Genomic DNA, 17,007 nt, shown 5'->3' with positions numbered 1-17,007 from the left:
CAACCTAACTATCTCGACCACGGGAACAGATGAATTGATAACTGTTAAGTTGACGTTTATAAACCGAAATTAGCAGGTGTGAGAACGTCAAGTTGCGTGATATTTGACCTAGTTTTGCGCTGGAAATCAGTTTCTGTTTTCCCTGCTACGCGACGATCAAAAAATATCTCGAAAATAGATTGTAAAAGTCGGGTAAATTAAAGATAACTGCGACCAGAGTTCCTTTGTTGTAGATATTATTTAGACAGCATATAAAAAGTTTTAAGGAGTGAGCCAACCGAGAATGACTGCCAAAAAAGCCTTTTGTAGACATACAGAAAAAGCGAACACACATACATACATACATACATACATTTTTGCTTTTATATATATAGACTAGCGAGGGGTACCCGGTATTGCCCGGGTGTTTGTAGGTGTGTGTGTGGAAGGGGGTGGGGGTTAAAAAAAAAAGTAAGTATGAGGATCGAACCCGAACTGTTGAGGCAAAGTTGTAAATTAAAGTGTGAAAAAAAACATGTGCGACGTTAACCATTGCCCCAACGCGAGATGCTAACGGAAACACATTTGAATTTATTTACTTGGATTTGGCAGGTGCCCGTTTTAATGAGTTAATGATGTCAAGTTTGATTGCGGGATAGTATTTTCCCAAGATGTTATAGGAAAGACTAACCCAGATGCGGCGAGCGACAAATGTTGAATATTTATCTTCCCGAAATTGAGCAAATTAAATAGACAGGCGAGCTTCGGTGTTAACTGTGAGATATTACGATTTATGTGATATAAAAAGTTTTAAAAAGTTGTGAAGCGACCGACCGCTTCTCTGAAAAAAGCCTTTTGTAGACATACAGAAAAGGCGAACATGCATACATTTTCGCTTTTATATTTATAGATTATATCTTACTTGTATAACTAAAATTGTAGATTTTATAAATTTTTTACAAATATCACGCTGATATCGGGTAAAAGCTATGATATAAAAGTAGATATGTACGAATTAAAAACCATGATTTGGTGAGGAGGGGGATCACTGTAGTTAAAATGAGAAAAGGATCCATGTTATCTGTTTTGCTCTTTTATAAATTTAGTGAAGTAAATGAAAACAAACTTAAGCAAAACAATTGATTTGGTTGTGAAATCACTTGAAAAGATTTTTTAATTAAAAATAATTCAAAACAACTCATATTAATTAATATCTATAACTTTTCCAACTTGAAAAAATTATCAAGAGGAGAGTGAAAAGATACTTTGTATAAATGTTGGGTTTTATCTTTTATATATATAAAAGGCAAAATGCGTGTGTGTGTGTGTGTGCATTTTTTTTTGTGTATGTCTGGCAAAGGCTTTTTTTTTTTTTTTTTTTTTTTTTTTTGTTTTTTTTAGGGGGAGAAGCGCTCGAGGCGGTTACTATTTCTTAGAACCTTTTATATGCTCCATAGATTATAATATCTAACATTTACGAAACGAGCTTGCATGTATATTTAATTTCGGTGACTTTTACATGCTATTTTCGCAATTTTTTTTTTCCTTTTTTTTTTTTCACTCACCGCGTGTTTGTTTGGTTTTTCAATATAAAAAAAGCGAAACTGTGAAAGCGAAGTCATTCTCGGTCTTTTGTGCCGAGACATCCAGAAAGCAATAAGATTTGATGAATGTTGGGGGGGGGATTGCTATTCATTTGGACACTCCCCTTTTTAGTGGAGCTGTTTTCCCCAATATCTTGGCGAGGGGGAAACAAACAAATACGCAGAAAATCGCTTGCGGCTCCAAAGTTAAGTCGTGTGATGTTTGACCTTATTAAATTCACGCACCTGTCACTTAAGTTTTTAATCGTTAAATTAAAATGCTTTTCAGTTCTTCTCCCGTCCTGGCCGAGCCGGTAAGATGTAAGGGTTTTTCACACTTTCTTTTCCACCACCTTCACCTTAAGGCTTCGGGTTCGAGCATACCTCCCTACCAAATTTTTTTTTTTTTCTTTTACACTGACAAACGCACGGGCGTCGGGCAATGCCAAGCACCCCCACTAGTCTATATAGAAAATCGTTTGGATCATGTTATATTTCAATGGCTTACATCACTTTTTGGTTAATTCAGCTTTTGACATCATAAGGATTTCTTTTCAAGGTCTTCGACTTGTTTTAACCAGTGGAGTTATTCCTTACGTATGAATACAAAGGTATGAGATATTCAAAGTTTTAGTGGTGTATCTGCATATTACATTAATCGGGAATCAGAAAAATCAAAACTTTTTGGGTTATCATAATTGGAAAATTATTTCCTATTTTCCAATGCCAAAAACGATTCCCTTTAATTATTTATTGGTTTATTTTGTTTAAAACTTAATTTTCCATTGCTGGTGCTAAAGATAAAATATATATTTATTGATTTGTAAAATTAAAATCTATAGATCACTCCAGAAGTGAATGTTTTACGTTTGCAAAAGTATATTGCATATGATACTTTTTCTTTTCAGATACCGTAAAAAAAAAAAATAAATAAAAAATAAAATAAGAAAATTACTCTATAACTAAATATTAAGAGATTTTAAAAGAATCGAAATCGCGAATTTAGAATGAAATCTGTAATTGTGTTGGAAATTCGAAAATGCTTTGAAATTCCTATGCATAACTAGGAAAACAAATGACTGATTGAAAAAAAAAAAAAAAGTGCTAAAAATAGACTCTGGATGATCGATGATCCCCTTAATGTGTAACCTTAAGGGCAAATGTCACATGACCCACTACACATTTCAGGTCATTACCTTTTAAACGAGTCTTCATTTATGAAATTCTGATCGAGAGTTGCTGACATTTGGCACTTATAAAATTGCCAAAAAAGGTGGTATATATATATATATATATATATATATATATATAGGTCATAGAATTGCATTCATCTGCAAAAAATCTAACTAATTTGCATATTGTTTTAAACATTCATTTTAATTCCCTATTAGTTTTTTTTTCGGTTTTGTTATGGGATGATCATCTTTAGTTAACTATTACATGTAATTATATTCATGCAGATATTCTACATGATTTATACTTGCGTAATATTTATGTATGTGTATATATATTGGTTTAGAAAATTTTGTCTACCAAACTTCTGTCAGTTTTTGAAACTTAATATACGGGGTATTCGAACCCATGCAAAACTTTATATTTGGGATTAAACCGGGGAAAATCTGTGCAAAAATTTAAAAAAAAAAAAAAAAAAAAAAAATGTAATTTGCCAGGTAACGGTCGAATGACGGCATTACGAATATGCATTTTAAATGTAATAGCTATTGGTTCATGTTTTAATTTTTAGCCTTACAGCAAACATGTCTTCATAGCTCAGGCATTAACGTCAAAGGAAAAAGTAAATTGTAAGCTAAATGTTTTAGTTTTGATTCTCGGTTGTGGAGCACGAGTCATTTTTAAAAAAATAGTAAGTTATGAAAAAATATTTATAGCAATTAGGCTACACAGAGACTTCTGTGCTTCTAAAATTTTAGCCTGATGATTCCTTATGAGGATGAAATGCAGAAGTGTTTATGTAGCTTAATTCTCATGTATATATTATTTTCATAACTTACTATCTACACCTACTCGATATATTTGGTGTATCGTTTTTTGGTATTTACTATAAGTGCTCAATACATGAGCACTTATAGTAAATACCGAAAAACGATACACCAAATATATTTCTTCATAAAATTTTAAGTAAACACATGAACTTATATACTAGCTGGGACACCCGATGTTCTCTGGGATTGAATGAGAATCAACAAATTTTACATCCTACCATACTTTTATTATCGAAATCGATGAAATCACCCATTTTTTACTCTGTCGCCTGCTTTAATTGATTGCCTGCTCTAGTTAGCCCCCCCCAACCTTGCAGTGTACCAACAGGAAGATTCACCTGTTTCCCCACAGTGACTTAGTTCACAATACATTGTAGTCTACATTGCACCATAGAGAATCTACTGTTTTATAAAATTATCTATAAATAATGGCTTCATTTAAAGTTTAAAACGCAAAAGTCAAATATCATGGTTCAATTGTGCTCTAAAAAGAAACCTTCATTTTGAATTCACCCCTGTCTAAAAAGAATCTTCAGTTGATTTTATAGGCTGTGCCTTTCTGCTTGTGTAGTGATAAAGCTTCTCAAATACACTTGTGATGTTAAGCTGTATAAAAGTGTTAACTTCCTTCTTTAATCGGATTTTTTAAAATCGATTTTCGATACTTATCAGACGCATTCTGATACAAAACCGATTTAAGAATACTCCCAGACCCATCAGGTAACTTTGTGTGAAATTTAAATTAAGAAAAGACTTTGGAACTCCCTTCCGGGATTCTGCTTTCTCAACTGTACTAACATGAAGTAGTTCAAGTGTAATGTGAATAGACATCTTGCTGCACAACTCCCGTCATAATATCCCTGCAACTTATGTCTCCGATAGTAGACCCCTACTTCAAAGTGGCACTGCCTTGTTTGGGGAGAAAATTGAATAAAAAAAAATTTAAAAAAATAAATTTATGATGTAGGCATATTTTCAGTGTGATGTATGGAAGTGAAACCTTGTCAGTGAAGGTAAAGGGCATGCATTTCATGAAGAGAATATGGTGAATGTGTAAAGATGGGCTTAGATCTGATGACTTCAGAGGAAAATTAAATCTGGACAGGATAAAGAAATGTGTGCAGAACAGGAGATTCTGATACTATGACCATGTTGAAAGAATGGATGGCGGTTCATGGGTTAGATATAGAGTTAAGGAAACCGGTTCAGTTCATTGGTGAAAGCTGAGGAAAATATGGGAGAGTGAGATAAGAATGAACTTGAGAGAAATAGGGATAAGACCAGGCCAGAGATAGGAAAGTTAGAAGTCAATTTCTAAAAAAAAAAAATGGCCGTTAAACTGAATATGACTATGCTTAAAGCATGTTCATGGACAATGATTAGAATTAAATAGCTTTTGAATGATTATTGTTTTGTTGATGTCTTAAGCTGGTTGGGTTAGTGAACGTTGAAATAAGAATACTAACGATTGTAATATGTTTAGTTTTTGCAGTTTTAAGGGAATATAGAATCTCAAAAAGTAATTACGGGATGAGATATATATATATATATATATATATATATATATATATATATATATATATATATATATATATATATATGAATCTGTCAATTGTTGATTATATTCGGTTTCATCTTTCCCAACAGGAAGCATACATACAGTTTTTATAAAATGGTGCATTGTTTTTTTTTCCCTTTTTTTTTCCTTTTCTAAGCTTTTGTCAAAGATTTCACAAGCTTAAAATGTAATGAAATTGTTGAGTTATAAATGATTTAGCATTATTTTAAAATTTAGGACTAATAATTTTCAAACCCTCTTATCCGGTCTTAACTGCAAAGTTAATACTTTTTCTAAGCTTACAACTTTAGTTGTGTTAGCTTTATTTTGACATAAATTTTACAGTAGCAATGTTTTTGATTAATTCATAGTATTCTGAAGTTTAGTATTACAGGGAGGAACCTTTTTTTTTACTATAGATTGCTTTCTTTTTTTAATATTTAAACGAAATTCCAATGATGTGCGATTTTTAGAGATTTTTATCCTTTAATCTAGAAAAAGTGGGTTTTGCTTAAATCTCTATAGCCTCTTATGGTCGAAGTCGGCTTTATATAAATTTATTTTAGGCATCTACATAAAATTTTATATAAATATTTTCAGGATATACTTCGACAGTACTAGTTACACAAGTAGACCTAGGTAGTAAGTTTTGAAAATATATATTGCAATTAAGCTACACAGAATTTTCCGCGTTTCATCCTGATGAATCCTCATATATTTTCAAAACTTTATAAATAAAACGTGCTTATTTCTGTCAAATGGATAATCTTAATTTTTTTTTATTGTTATCTGACGCGATTTTATTTCTTTTCCACCCTCCTTTGTTTTTTTCTTTTTTTTTTTTTCTCGCTTCCACTCGCCGTCATATGTAACCTTTATTTCCCTCTTGTGACAGTTTTCTATGAAAACTGAAAGTTAATTTTACAGTGAAAGTGAAAACTTCAGACAATATGTATAGAGGAATTAGATGGCTCTTGTTTTATCAAAGAATAACTTTGTCTCCTTCTCCCCCACCCACACTTATGCACTTGTAGCTTTCTCTTATTTTGACTTAATTGAAACTGATTGGAGTTTTTTTTTTTTTTTTTTAGCTAGGAGAAAAGTGTAGTATCTGTTCTGATACTACACTTTTGTTTTTCTGTCCTCAATCATTTCAGTGAGAAGAGATTCTTCTAGACAGACATTTTATTTAAATCCCAATCCAAATTGCTTCTGTTAGAAGTTGGATTTTCCTTACATTAAAAAACTCACCTTGTTTAACTCTGCCCTCGTGGAGAGATAAGAACTATAAATGAAGGCAAATTATTTATATATAAGTATATATATTTGTATATTTTGGCAGCAAGTCTTTATTTAGACTCGTTTATGTTTTTATTGTGGAGTTTTGTGTTTATCAACGATTTTATTGGGAAAGTTATTGTTTATTAAGGTTTGTTTTATGTTAGTTCTTTGTAAAATATTTGTTGGGTTGATGCTATAATGAGCGGTGGATCCCATTTTTTTATAAGGGCAGTTTTATATTTTTCTGGGCATTCACTATTGTAATTTAGGAGTATTGTGTTATTGTGGGTAGTTTTTTTATATGTTGAAGTTGTGTATTTAGTGGGTTGCTTGAATCTATTAATACGTTGAGAAATGGTATTTTATTATTTATGTTTGTTTCATGGGTGAATTGGAGGACAGTATTTTTCTAGGTTTAGTTTGAGTCTTTTTAATGTCTTGTACTGATTCTGCTGCAATAAATAGTCGACATATTGGGCATAGATAGTGGATTTATTTTTTTTGATCTGAGAAGATTTTATTTTCGAGGTAGGTCATATATAGTATATATAAGTATATATTTGTTTTTGCGATACATTTTTAATGAATTCAATTTATGAAAGTGCATTGTTACCTAAATGCGAGTTGGGAGAGAAAAAAAAAGGTATATGTAAGTACTGTGTGTGTGTGTATATATATATATATATATATAAAAAGTTGAGACTGGTTAGTACCAGATGGGTGACCATTTAGGAATTCTAGGCGCTGTATGTGCTCTCTGCTTATCTCTGCATTTGTTTCCAGTTGTCCTGTACATGCACTTTACCTTGCCACTGGTATTTAACAATGTCGTATCAGGAGATTTCACATGCAGGCACCCTTTTGTGGGTATCCATAGTCAAAGACTCAATGAGCCTGTTATATATATTGGTTGAAAAATGCCAGATTCGCTGTTTGTTTGTAAACAAGCAGTTTGAGCACTATAAAAGTAGTGGATGAATGTTTGTTTAAAAAAGAGATTTGTGGAGCTTATTTATGGGCACCACTCCTGTGGGTCGATGGGTAGAACTGCCGACTGTAAACGCTATGGTTCTAAGTTCAATCCTCGCTGATGAGTTGTGATACAACGAAACAGTACTGTATGTGGATGACTACATATATATATATATATATATATATATATATATATATATGACCTCCTTAGTTTATGGAATAGTGGATAAGTAAGATAACATACGGGTATGAATAAGGACATAAACATCAAAGCTGAACAAATATATTTTGATTGGTTCGTTTAACTATATTCATATTCGTAAAACCTTATATTTCTTATTTGCCACCACTGTTTTTCTGCAGCTTTTCCATCTATTGCCACCCGATCTACATCCTCTTTTTCTCTTAAAGTCTTTGTTCTTTTACCATGGGAACGTTAACAATGAGCTTTTCTCAAAACTTCATTTGAACATTGTAACAACCAAAGTTTGTTAGCAACATCTTATATAATTATTTCAGAAAAAAAATATGTAATCTCTTTTCATTCGTAGTGACTATTTTACAAAAATGCATTGTAACAGTCTCTCTCTATATGAGTGACCTTGTCTGTTTGTGTGAGGAACGGTCTCTACCAAACTACTCTCAATGTTTGGTCTACAGAAACTTGATATGTAGGGGATTTGGAACAAATTCAATTTTGTTTTTAGACGGTAAAAATAACTGCTAACAGGTCAAAATTGAAAAAGAATTGGAACTTGCCAGGCATAGGTCGACTAAATATGTTATATCTACACGCGTGCAAATATACATTTATATTTAATTAATGCTTTTTTTTTTTTTTGTGTTAAAGTTTTTACATATGGATTTAGATCAGATGGTTACAAATTAGGCTGGAGAGTTGCATGTTTTGGTTTCGATTCTAGCTGATGGCACCGAAGTCATTAAAAAAATTTTTTTTTTTTTTAATTTTTTTTTTTTTTTTAAATTTTTAAAATCACTACTACATATTGGGCATAATATAATTGATAGAGTATTGGCTCTATAATAAGAAATGTGCATAGAAGATATATTTAAACATTTTACGACTGGGCAATGCTGGGCGACCTGCTAGTATATATTTCCCCCAAAACCTCTGGCCTTGATGGAGGGGATACTAAAACTTGATACTATGGTCTCAAATAATCTTAAATAACAGCAAGGAGAGACTTGATTCCAAATATTTCTCATATGTTATATCTCCTCTCTTTTGGGAATAGGGTACGATTATGAATATCTTGATATCAAATAATGCTTATACATTGTGAAATTTACTTTATGTATGAAAACCAAAGAGGGGAGATATAACATGAGAAATATTTGTAATCAAGTTTCCTCTTGCTGTTATTGAAAATTATTTGAAACCATAGCAGCAAGTTTTAGTCTCCTCCCCATCAAGGCCAGAGGCTTTGGAAAAATATTAGGTATTTTGTAATTCATCTGCAAAACTAGGAAAAAAATGACTATGCTTAAAACAATTTATGGCTGTAAAAAAAAAGTGCCAAAAATAGGCTCTGGATAATGGATGATTCTCTTAATGTGACCTTGAGGGAAAATGTTACATAGCCTACTACACAATTCAGGTCATTTGTTAAATTCTGATCGATAGTCGCTGAGATTTCAAACTTATAAAATTGCCGAAAAAGGATATATATATATATATATATATATATATATATGTGTATATATTTTTTTTCTGCTTGGTTGTCTCCCCTTAGCTTTGCCAGGCCACTAATAAGTGACCTTATTTGTGTTGGGAAGAGTCTCTACCAAACTAATCTGTCAATTTTTGGTCTACAAACTAGAAACTTGATATATAGGAGCCTCTAACCTGTGGAACGAATTTGATTTGGGGTTTTAGCTAGTAAAAATAGCTGCTAAGGATTCAAATTGAAAAAAAAAAGAAAGGAATTTGGCAGACGTAAGTTGACTAAATATGTATCTTCAGTGGAGGAGCAAATATACATTTCTACATTTTAACAACGTTACTTTTAAGTTTTGAAATGCACAAATGGTAACAAATAATGCTGGAGAGCTATGTTTTGGTTTCTATTCTAGCTAATGGCACCAAAGTCTTTTTTTTTTTTTTTTTTTTACTTTGCAATCACTACTATATATTTGGTACAATATAATAATAGATAGAATTAGCTCTATGATAAAAATAGGAACTCTGCATGAATCCAAATACATTTAAGTGTATTTTATTATCCTAGGCAGCTGGCTAATAATATATATATATATATATATATATATATATATATATATATATATATATATATATATATATACGCACACACAAACACACATTTTAAAACTTTGGGTATCAAATTTCAGCATCCATGTATATCTGTATCATGACATAGAAATATTCAGCTTAGGAGTGAGGAATTCCTTGTATTTGTCTATGTATCTCTCTAGAATATTAGTTCGATTATGTTACACCTGCTGCTTGGCTGAGCAACATAACTTTTCCTCTGCTTGTCTATGCATTTTTTACTAGTGTATGTTGTGGTATTGTAAACCGCACTTGAAACCATTCCATCAGCATTGCTGACATTGAATATTTTGTCAACAAGTAGGTTGATGTTGATGTTATATTTTGTCAACAAGTAGGTTGACGATATTGGTATCTGTATGCACGTATATATGTATATAATTCAATTTAATGCCATGTAAACCTTAATAAATTCATGGAAGAACTTTTCCTAAATTCATTGTTTCTCCCTTCCTCCATCACATTTTTATGATATAAAAGATATCATTTCTTGAGTCTTCATCAGTGCATAAAAATGCACTCAACGTGCTGAAAAACTGAAGTGCCATGTATATTTATTTCTTATTTGTAAGCCATATTATTCAAGGTGGAAAATATCTGTTCACGTCTTCTTTCTTATTTGAATAATATGGCTAGCAAATCGAAAATATTTTATTTCGCAAGTATTTAATGGTGGTAAGCAGATGTTTACATCTGTTATTGTTTGTGTTACGTGTTGAGACATTATGTTGAACAAAGATGGCAGCAGTAAATCAAATCAGCGAAGAATCAATGTAGTTCCAAGCTTGAGTGTTAATTAATTCCTAGTAACAAAGATGGCGGCAAAGAATCAAATGCAGGTTCATGACAGACGATGGCAAACTGATTGAATCCAAAATTCGACATTTTTTATGTTAACTTTTGAAGCTTCTAATTGGTTGGTTATTATAACTGGTTATAAAAACGATCGTCAAAATCATTGGAGTCAGACCCTCATTATAGTCAAAAACACTTTAACAGTTTGGTTTAGGAGCTGGAAACCATTGACAAGCGGAAAGAATTGGAATATTAAAAAATTACGTGTATGCCAGGTTTTGAGTTGGCTGTAGCGACCAGACTGAAAAAAAAAAAACATTGCGGTGACCAACTCAAAATCTGTCTCCGAACAATGAAGCAGGATGCTGATCTGTTTCTGGCCCCCTCCCCTTTACAAGGTTCATCACTGGAACTACAAATGGCGTACATTCATAATGGAAGCAGCCTTAGCTCACTGTGCCTGGTCAGCCAGTGTTCAGGCCATAGTGAACTTGTTGGGAAGAGTTGGTCCAACCATGACCATGTATGATGATTATTTAGAGCGGATGAAAAGATTCAGAAATCTAAAGTACAGTTCCACGTTTTGTGAAGGCCATGAGATGTAAGGTGGAGAGTTTCAACAGATGTGGTGGCTAGCGAGAAGAATCAAAGCAGGTTGTTTGACCGTGTCCACGCAATGAAGTTTATCAAGCTGCAAAAAAAAAAAAAAAAAAAAAATTATATTGAAGATTTTCAAACAAAAAGTATGGCGATCTTTAGCTGTAAAACTCCAAGGACGATAATTCAATCCGATTAAGTTGTGATTTTAATCTGATGGAGTTATCATTCTTGACAGTATATAAAGATAGCTATCCTAGTTCTGTTTAGAAGGCAATAAAATTTGAAAATCCAAATGAAAGAAATTCACTAAAATTGGATACATTTCTCTACACAAAGCAAGTCTGTATGACATAAAATTAGAATCGTAATTAAGTTATCAAAGACTGTTTAAAAAAACATCCTAAAATCTTAGATGTGATTTCTTTCAAACCATATTTTTTTTGTCTCTATCTTTATTAGAGCATATCTGAAAACAAACTGTTTCTGTGATTCTCATATAGCATAATATATACCGTTTGCTTACCAATCTTCGAAAAAATGCACATTCTCTGTTACAAGTTTGTCAGTTGCTGAGGTGCTTTAAGTAGGGTTTTGACGCAAAAGTATTTTTAGTTGTTGGCTGCGGATCTAACAGATGTAAGTAATACTGAAAATAGTTGACAGGTTGGCATCGGGTAAAAGAGAAAAAAAATGAAGAAAAAACATTGTACAAAAATTACTCTACAGTTGAATAATCAGGTCGACCATTTTTGTAAGCGTCAATCTAGTTCCTTGTAAAATATTCACAATAAGGATTTCTCTTTTTACCACAATGGCAAATAACTTTTTATTCCTGCAGGCACTTAATATTAAATGGAATATCCATCAACTGTTTTATGCTAAGAACTTTCCATCCGTGGAGCATGTTAATAAGATTGCTTCTCTGTATTTCTCTCTCATGCTGAGAAATGTGGCACAAGGGTTGGAAAGTGGAATTGAAAAGTCGGTGCTCTCTGACCTGCAAAAAGTGCCTAGGTAGCTGCGCCTGTATTCTCTGGTAGGAGCACCACCTCAGATGATTAACAATAAACTAATGCTTTCTCAAAGAGAGAAGGCAAAGCCTAGGAGGGTGGGCCTCCTAAAACTGTGTAGGACTCAATCAACGGGGAAAAGGTCATTACAAGAATGATCTAGACTGTTGATTTTTGGTGCCGAGGTAAAAATCCTAGCTAAGCAGCTTCTCTGTGGGCTACATGTTAACAAATATTCTCTTCTCCATAAATAATCGAATTTTAAATTTGAAAATTTAGCAAAATGGTGTAATAAACTATAGGTAAATAATATATATATGCGAGAGAGACTATTTTTTTTCTTCTTTTTTTTACAGTTGAGTATATGCATATGTTTTATATATTGCTACATATAAGATTCACTCCCAAAACTAATGAACTGATCATTATATTGGAAAACGGCTTCTAGACATACGTCAGTAATATTTGTTATATTTAGTTCAATTTAGTTTTATGAAAAGAGGGAGTGTAAGCCTTCTGAAAATTAAGAGACCTCAGATTTTTATGAAATTATAATGGGTAGTAGATATCGATTAATAAAATATTCTCCACATTTTAGTTTCGGCTTAAATTGTATCTATAGTCATTAAGCAAGATTCTCTGGACTTCAATTTATTTTTAAGAGTGATGATTTCTATTACAACCACGTAACAAATATGGCCAGCACGTGTCACGTAGCATTTGTTTGGGATGTCTGGTGTCGTTAGTAGTAGGAATTGTAGCATAGCATTGTCACAATGACCAACTATGTGTAACACTCTGCATAATATGACCACATCTACATTTTAATTATTCAAAGAGCATTACACAGTATTAACATCCCCACCCCAGTTCGTTTCATGTAGGAGGGGAGATTTTATTTTTTTATTTTTTTTATTATTATTATTTTTTTTTTTTTAACAGATCTGCTTATTCTCTGAAACAAAACTGAAAAGTATTTTCTTTTTTACTATGTATAACTCTATTCCATCACTTCTGAAAAGTGACTTTCTGTTCATTACATAACTACTTATTCCTTAACCACGTGCGCTGACCTATATTATTATAACCCGATTTTCTAACAAAGATTGCCGGCATTGTATCCGTCATTACCATAATCTCCATTTGTTGTCATATGAACGTCATTATTCTCTCTGTCAAAGAACCATGGAATTAGCTTTGCTGAGCTCGAATCTTATTCCAACTGTGGGGGTTCAGTTAAGCATTAATACTGCTGAGAAAAGTATTGACTGAACATTTCTGTTCGGCTATGAGTAAAATAGCAACTTGTGTTCAATAATAATTGTATACAATGAACTCTTTATAAACAATTTTGCTTCAGCATTAAATCCTGCAAAATTAAAACAGACAAACCCAGCTTGTTTCAATCCAAACAATTTACAAAAATGAACAAAAATATATCGGTTGTGGTATCACTACTGTCGACTGCTACTTTTTACATAAATTCTATTTTTGTGAGTGTATATTTTTTTTGTTTTAATCTTATAAGTGCACTTGAGGACTGCTGCCAAATTTTGCTGTGTGTCACTAAGTAACAAATTAAACATTTAGTTAAAATTACTAATATTCAAAATTCCAACTATTTTATTTTAAGAATTAAAAATAATAATACTAAGTCAAATAAAAAAAAAAAAAAAAATCTAATTTCAAATATTAATCATGTGGTGTGCAGATATCTGATGTTCAGGATTTACTCCTTGGTTCTATTTCCCAAACATTAGTGTAAATCCTATTAGAAACCTAGGAAAGGGAGATAATTTGAATATGATCGGATGTCCGAGATCATTGCCCTGTCAGCCACCTGCTCTCACTGCACGCCACTACCTCTTACCAATTGAATAACAAATCACTAATGTTTACTAATTACATGCCAACCTGTTCTCACCTGAAGACAAATATTTGCAGCTTGCTTTTTTTTTTTTTATCCTGAATTTTTTTTTTTTGTTTTGTTTTGAAATATCTTTAATCACAGCACTAGTAGCACCTGATCACTTCATTTGGCAAAGAGAGGCTTTCTCGGAGCTGATAACCCCCAATTTTATTTTTCTCCTCTGAAATAATGACGTTGTACTTGAAAAAAATTCTTGTTTATTTTGAAATATTTATATTTGTTTTTTCTCCTCTTGTACTTCTAGAGTTCCAGTGGGGTAAGTTCAACCTTAGATTCCTTGTTTTTCCTTTTTGTTCCTGCAACTGCACAAAAGGGTACTTCCTATATAAGTCAGGTACATCCTAAAATGGCATATTGCTCCCATATCTGGGGAGGTAGCACACAGTACACTATTTCCTGCCTTGACAGAGTTCAAAATTGTTTTGGAAATCTAGTGGATGGTAATCTCTTTTCCCTACAATCCCTTTTCTCACAGAAGAAACATTGCTATCCTTTCTCTACTCTTGTTTCCGTGGAAGGTGTTTAACTGAGCTTCAGTCTCTGCTCCTCATTATAAAACATTCAGAGCAAGAACACTCCTTGCTACATCAGCAGAAAAGTGACTTCCCTTTCAAAGTATTAAGTGAAATTTCCATGGACAAACTTTCTTTCCAATTGCTTCCTGTCTATGAAACATTACTGCAGAACAATCCAGAATATCCCTTTTTGGGGAGATGGAATTCCCCACATTAAAAACCGGCCTTGTGTCTGACTCTGCCCTCATGAGGAGGCAAGTAAATAGGAACATATTACTACAGAACTGCTTTCTTGTTGATTCTTGGCTGTCTTCCAGTATCAATAAATTCTTGTCATAAACCACTGCATAAGTAATCAAACAGTTCATTATTTTGATTACATGTTATAGTACTCCCATCATGTTCCTCATCTCTTGATTGATACTCATTTAGTCTCGTTAACCTTTATCCTCGAGTGGCTTTTGGTTTTGGTAAGTGGAGACGAATATTAAAAACAAAACAAAACACACTTTCCTATTTTAATTTGGAGCAAGTGAGGGCTGTTTTCCGTCGTTTGCCCTTTGATCAGACCTTATAAAAAAGTCATAATTGAGCTAGAGTATCATGTGAGATTAGAACTTTAAAACTAGATTCAAAACTGAATCTTAATTCACTAACTTAATGTTATGTATATATTACTGTTATAAAAAACAGTTTGTAACACTCGGATGAATTGTTCAATCCCCACAAATTTTCAGTCATTTTTTTTATTGACAGAAATAGCTGTTTGTTTCTCATTAAAATGTAGTAGTTGGATTATTGGATAGCGATGTCCTTAGCAGTTGTAGAGACATTGTTCCTTCTCTTAGGCAGGAATAATAGAAGCAATTAAAAAAAAAAATAACAAATAACTCCGTTATTTGCTCAGAGATTGGATTTACTTCTGACGGTAATTTGCAGCAAGTACATCAAGATAAACTCTCTCTTCCTCTTCTGATCCCTGTAGAGTGGAGAAAGACCACATCTGAACACTTCAACACATAATTTTCTAGGTGCAATGACTTTCTCGCTTTTCTGTCACGTATTTTCTCCAGTAACACAATTATCAGTATAAGTTATTATAACTTAAACTTTAATGGAAAATTCCATTTTCTTTAACTAACCTAATGTGGAATTTTCTATTTTAAACTTTATTTTTACACGCCAGCATCTAAATATTGCTGCAGCCGTCCCTTCCTAGTGAATAGAAATTTATACAATAAAAATTTGTAAATCCTCTAATAAGCGACCCAAGATTTCTGCAATCATTCTCATCTGGTTGTTTTTGACATCTGACAAAGGGAATTTGCAGTTTCTCTTTGATTTTTTTTTTTTTTTTTTTTTTTTTTTTTTAATGCCTGTTAATGACATTGAGATACAGAAGACTGATCACTATATGCGAAATCTAGTTGATTCCTGTAGAAAACTGATAATAAGCAACAAATATTTGGGTTTAAGACTACTATCTCATACTACGTGTGTCACATCTGCTATATTGTTCATGGTAGGTTAATTACAACCCTTTTTGCACCTCCACATCCTATACAAAGAATTTCCATAGTCTAGATATTTTCTTTGCATTAGCACAACCTAAATATACTCCATCGAACTTGTGAAACTGGTACCTCTTCAATGGCCAGTCTGACATTCAGCAAAATTCCACTCATTTATTGTGGTCTTCAAATGCTTGAACGCTTTCTACTCTTAATTTTTACGTTTTTTTCCTCAAACTGCTAACCTTTGGAATTCTCTTCCTGCGACCTTTTTTTTTCCTAACCGTACCAACAGGAAGAATTTAAATGTAATGTAAATAAACAGCTCGCTGCACAACTCTCCACTTATGATGTCTTTGTAGGTACGGTCCTTAATTCACAGTTGCAGTGTGTTTTGTTTGTTGTGAGGAAAAGTTATTTTAAAAAATTTTAAATAAAAAAAAATATATATATAAATATAATTATTTCATTCTTTAAATTTTAAAATAAATTATATTTTGATAGAGCATTTTGGATTTATTTCTACCAATCTTACACGGCATAATCACGTTGACACACCGGTTCCCATCAGATCACCAAAGTTAAGCAACGTTGAGCCTGATCATTGCTAAAATGGGTGACCAATTTAGAAATTCCAGGCGCTGTATGTCGGAGGACGTTGACACCTCCCTGCAAGAATTGCAAAAACCTGACGTCGTCATCTCCCCTGACAGGGATATACATGCGACTGGGGACCGCTTGTGAATTTCATACCCCCATGGAACTTCCTCCTTTGGGGGAAACCAGTTAAACCCAAATAAGATTAGTGCTGACGTTAAAAAAAAAAAAAAAAAAAAATCTTACCAAGGTGTGTATGTAATATATACACATGAGGGGTGTTTCAAAAGTAATGGCTCCTATTTTTTTTTTTTTTTTTTCATTCCACCCAACTGGATTGCATTATTATGGTGACTAGACTT

At 32.6% G+C, this 17,007-nt stretch overlaps 1 protein-coding gene across 7 annotated transcripts in view; it reads left to right on the top strand.

Annotated features, from left to right (window-relative positions):
• Window positions 1-17,007, top strand: part of LOC145277684 (uncharacterized) — a 377,033-nt gene that overhangs the window by 52,570 nt on the left and 307,456 nt on the right. For 3 of the 7 annotated variants that reach the window (XM_080129368.1, XM_080129365.1, XM_080129363.1), the window contains exon 3: window positions 14,267-14,278. The exons of the other annotated variants lie outside the window; for them this stretch is intronic. In XM_080129368.1, the coding sequence (XP_079985494.1) occupies window positions 14,267-14,278 (12 nt within the window). The remainder of the gene's footprint in view (window positions 1-14,266; window positions 14,279-17,007) is intronic. 7 annotated transcript variants of the gene reach the window in all.

The sequence above is a fragment of the Euprymna scolopes genome, chromosome 6 (assembly GCF_053919585.1).
Source record: "Euprymna scolopes isolate OS-2025 chromosome 6, ASM5391958v1, whole genome shotgun sequence".
Lineage (NCBI taxonomy): Eukaryota > Metazoa > Mollusca > Cephalopoda > Sepiida > Sepiolidae > Euprymna > Euprymna scolopes.
This window is presented reverse-complemented; position numbering and strand designations above follow the sequence as displayed.